Genomic DNA, 5,000 nt, shown 5'->3' on the forward strand with positions numbered 1-5,000 from the left:
CGCATCAGATTGCAGCCAGACACGCAGGCAAACGTTTCCAGCTTTGTGATTTGACACGTCTGACAGGGCGTCCATTATGCTCACGGTGGATGGCAGCGGCAGCACAGGACCTCACCATGTGGCGCCCGCCGAGCTCAAATCCATGAACACACACACACACACAGATGAAGACATGCACACACACAAACACATAGGAAGACACACAGACACAAACTGACACAGATGAAGGCACACACACACACAAACACATACGTACATGTACACACACAGGCACGCGCACAGACACAGACACACAGCCATGCATGTACACACACACCCACACACACAGGCACACATATATAAGCATTCACACACCCACACACATGCACACAAGTGCACACATACCCACACATGCATACGTGCATTTACACACACACGACCACATGCGGTAGGAGTGGGTTTCCGCATATGTCTGTTTATGTTTATCAGTCTGTCAATTCTCTCCATGTTTACGTCCAAGCTGATATGTGTGTGTGTTTATATCCAGGCATGTTTATTTACGGACGTGACTGTTACCGCCGCCAAGGTGGAGGTTATGTGATCTGTCTGAGTTGTGTGTATGTTCGTTTGTTTGTGTGTACATTTGTGGTGTGTTTGTGATTTGTGTCCACCAGAGGGCGCAGGTGTGCTCTCTGAGTGCTCTTCTTGTTTATGTGTGTGTGACCAGTATGTGTGTCTATGTTTAGCAACCTGTCTATCTGAATATGCTGTTTGCTATATTACGTCTGTTGCACAGGTGTGCCTGTACCGTATGTGACCAAGTCTATATAGTGCATGTGTGGTGCCCTCTTGGAAAAGGCACCCTTTCATAGATTTTTGCTTGTAGTTGGGACTATAGAATATCACTTGAAAGAACGGAAAGGTGTAATACTTGCAACAGTTAATACCTACAGACAAACCGCTTCAACGTGCACAAACTAACGTTTCAATTCAATTCAACTTCAATTTATTAGGGACCATGTAGAATTAAAACATAAATGTTGCCATTCTATACAGTGTACTAGAGTTAGCCTTTTTACACCTACAGCAGTCCCTTCAAGGGCAAGGGTTTCAGGCTGCTCTGACTGACATAAACGTCAGTATATACACGCATTCAGGGCTCTAATTTAACACCAGCCATGTGGCTGCCTATTGTCTTTATTTGGAATCGTGCTCCCGTACCTTCCTGCCTGCGATGTAGCCCCCGGCGGCCCCGAAGCTCTTGGTGAAGGTCCCCATCAGCACGTCCACGTCGCGCGGGTCCAGGCCGAAGTGCTCGATGACGCCGCGCCCGGTGGGGCCCACGGCGCCGATGCTGTGCGCCTCGTCCAGGTACAGGTAGGCCTTGTACTTCTTCTTCAGGGCGATGATCTCGGGAAGACGCACCAGCGAACCCTCCATGCTGACAGAGAGAGAGAGAAAGAGATAGAGAGAGAGAGACAGACAGAGAGGCCCACACAGGTAAGTGTTGTGGAAAACAGTGACGTAAATGCAGTGTGAGACGATTGCAGATAGACAGTCATGCACCAGACAGCTATGCACAGACAGAAAAAAGACTCAAATTTATACAGACACACAATCTGTTGAAGCAGCTGCTTCTCCTCTCCAGCTTTTCTACAGTATGTGTCTATGTGAGTGAGACACACTGTGTGTGAGATAGAGAGAGACATAGAGAGATAGAGAGAGAGAGAGAGAGAGAGAGAGATAGAGAGAGAGAGAGAGAGAGAGAGAGAGAGAGAGAGAGAGAGAGAGAGACATAGAGAGAGAGAGGGAAGAGCAAATGCTCATCGTGTTGTGGGGAGGCATGTGCCACAAACAGGCACATCTTAAGGGCAGATTATAGTTCAGCAACGGCGCCTGTTGCTTACGGTCGCTAACCACTGTTGATGTTATAGATCTGCGCACGAGGTCTCATGTCGTTAGCTACATTTGGCTACATAGCTACAAGGCTACAATACAGTAGTCAGACTGAAGGCATTGTGCTGCGAGTGCTAAACTGATGTATTGTTTGTTTGTTACTTACTAATTCAGTCATTGTAGCTTCATTTATTTACACAGACTAGAAAGAAAGTGTTCGTATTCCACAGAATATTGACAGTTTGGGTCTCGTAAACTACCGGAGAACTGTGCCGCCACGAGAACAAGGAAGTATCGAGACGACCAATCACAGCGCCTTTTCTCTGCGACCTTCGCAACCGTCTGTCGCGTAGTCAGGATTTTTTTGAGGCGCGCGACGACGGTTGCAGAGCCTCTGCGCGGGGGGTGTGGTCGCGCACAGACGGTTGCACAGGCTCTGCAACCGTCAGCGCCAATAAGTATAAATTGGCCTTAAGGTTACATAAGCATCCCCCCTTCTCTCACCATCCATCCTCCCCAAACCTCCCTGTCTACTTTCATCCCTACACTCTACACTCCGCTCCTTCCCCTGCTCTGCTCTTCATTCCTTCCACACACATGCGGCCCATGTAAGGACATTTGCAGGCAGGTCAGCAAGGCAGTCAGACAAACGTGCCCCGCTTTGCTTCGGAGCTGTGGACAGACACAGGCTGGGCTATGCTGGGCTGTGCTGTGTTGTGCTGGATTATACTGGTCTATGCTGGGCTATTCTGTGTTGGGTTATGCTGGGTTATGCTGGGCTGTGACAAGTTGGGTTATGGTGTGCTGTGCTAGTTCATGCTTGGTTTGGCTTTGCTGGGCTATGCTATTCTACCAGAGTTGGGTTACGCTGGGTTATGCTGGGCTACGCTAGGTTGGGTCATGCTGAGTTGAGAAATACTGTGCTTTGCTGGGCTATGGTTGGTTATGCGAGATTGAGCTATGCTGGGTTGGGTTATGCTGGGATATGTTACGTTGGGCTTTTATTGGCAATATTGGGCAGGGTTATGCTGGGCTATATGGACTCTACTGGGTTATACTGGGCTATGTGGAGGGCAATACTGCGTTATGCTGGGCTATGTGGAGGGCAATACTGGGTTATGCTGGGCTATGTGGAGGGCAATACTGGGTTATGCTGGGCTATATGGGCTGTACTGGGTAATGCTGGGTTATGTGGAGGGCAATACTGGGTTATGCTGGGCTATATGGGCTCTACTAGGTTATGCTGGGCTATGTGGACACAACTGGGTTATGCTGGGCTATGTGGAGGGCAATACTGGGTTATGCTGGGCTATGTGGGCACAACTGGGTTGTGCTGGGCTGAGGTGTATGTGCTGTGCTGTGCTGTGCTGTGCTGTGCTGTTCTGGGCCAGGAAAGACAGGCAGCCAGTGGGGAGAGACTTCAGAGGACGCCTGCCGCCTCTCCTGGCTCTCTGGCTCTGATCAGAGCACCGTAGCCACTTAGCTAGCAATGGCAACACAACACATAGCGCACACACACACACCCAGGCCGGAACCACTTCAAAGGAAGCAACCCTCCTTTCCCCCATCCAAACACACACACACACACACACACACACACACACACACACACACACACACACACACACACACACACACACACACACACACACACACACACACACACACACACACACACGCACACGCACACGCACACGCACACGCACACACACACACACACACACACACACACACAGCCTCAGTACCTTACACCATCTCCTCCTCTCCTCTCCTCTCCTCCCCCGCTTTCCCTTTCGTTTTGCAGTTCAGGATCTCTCTCCAAGATTTCTCTCAGACACACACACACACACACAAACACACACACACAAACACACACGCGCATGCACACACACACACACGCACACACACGCACTCCATCTCCGTGCCCACTATCCTCCTTTCCCCATCACAGTTTGATGTTGCAGTCGAAAGTGCAGGGAGCCCAATTTTGTCCACTCAAGTGCCTCTACCGCATCCATTCCCATCACCACCCCTGCTCTAACACCCATTCCTAAAACTCAACAACCCCAACTATTAGTGGTGTGGATCGGCACTGCCCTCACGATCCGATTCGATCACGATTCGGGAGGTAGCGATTCGATTCGATTCTATGCGATCCGATCCGATCCGATTCCATTCTACAATGCATTGCAATGCATTACATTTCTACTGAAAGCAAAGCAAATGTTTCATCAGTCATGATGAAATATGGCTATAGTCATGAGGCAATACAAGTAGTCAGATACTGAGCAACAATTAATTGGCTGTTTTCTGTATCAGTCTGTATCAGTCTAGCCTGGGAACTCCCATACTGCCTTTAGTTCTACACAATCGTTTCGATCTGAAAGACAGTCTGGTGAGGATGACTCATAACGTCCAAGATCATGGGCACTGTGTCATAATGGCCAAGCATTCCGACCTTAACAGTTTCTCTGCCCAATCAGAGAGCAGGGCAGTGTGTCATAATAGCCAAGTATTCTCTCCCCTACGGAATTTACAATAGGCAACTCCCCAGACCTAATCTCACTTGTGATTAGGTCTGGTGTTAACCAGGCAAGTATCAGTCTGTATCAGCCTTGCAATGTTTTGAAGTGTTTTTATTTAATTTAACATTCATTTGCTCCCGAAATATCCATGGAAGTAATTGAAACTTAAAAAAATTGCCGGATCGATTCTGGAACTTGCCGGATCGATTCTGGATCGTCCATGCCCCGCATTGGATTGCATCGCCGACTCGATCATTGTTGACACCACTACCAACTATCCACCACCACCACCACCACCAGCACCAGCAGCCAACCTTCCCAGCCTTCCCAGACCCCAGACTAGGGCTGTGACGATATTGAATCGAATCTTGACACACAGTCACGATACTGAATCACAATGCAAGGCCGCAGTATTGTGATGTGTCCTCCTTTCAAAAGGTCTGTTACGCTTTAGTCCAGAAAACAATGACGTGATAGAGCTTCCAAGCTGCGAATCATCATCATTATTATTTTGAAACTTTATTATTAGCCTTTTGCAACCTATTCTACGTATAAACTATCATAGTTTTCATCTATATTCTAATTGTATAATGTTGGCAA

General features: G+C 48.5%; 1 protein-coding gene across 1 annotated transcript in view; it reads right to left on the reverse strand.

Annotated features, from left to right (window-relative positions):
- Positions 1 to 5,000, reverse strand: part of sptlc3 (serine palmitoyltransferase, long chain base subunit 3) — a 58,343-nt gene that overhangs the window by 24,527 nt on the left and 28,816 nt on the right. Inside the window, exon 8 of the mRNA XM_063192218.1 lies at positions 1,201 to 1,420. Within this exon, the coding sequence (XP_063048288.1) occupies positions 1,201 to 1,420 (220 nt within the window). The remainder of the gene's footprint in view (positions 1 to 1,200; positions 1,421 to 5,000) is intronic.

Source organism: Engraulis encrasicolus, chromosome 24, assembly GCF_034702125.1.
Source record: "Engraulis encrasicolus isolate BLACKSEA-1 chromosome 24, IST_EnEncr_1.0, whole genome shotgun sequence".
NCBI lineage: Eukaryota > Metazoa > Chordata > Actinopteri > Clupeiformes > Engraulidae > Engraulis > Engraulis encrasicolus.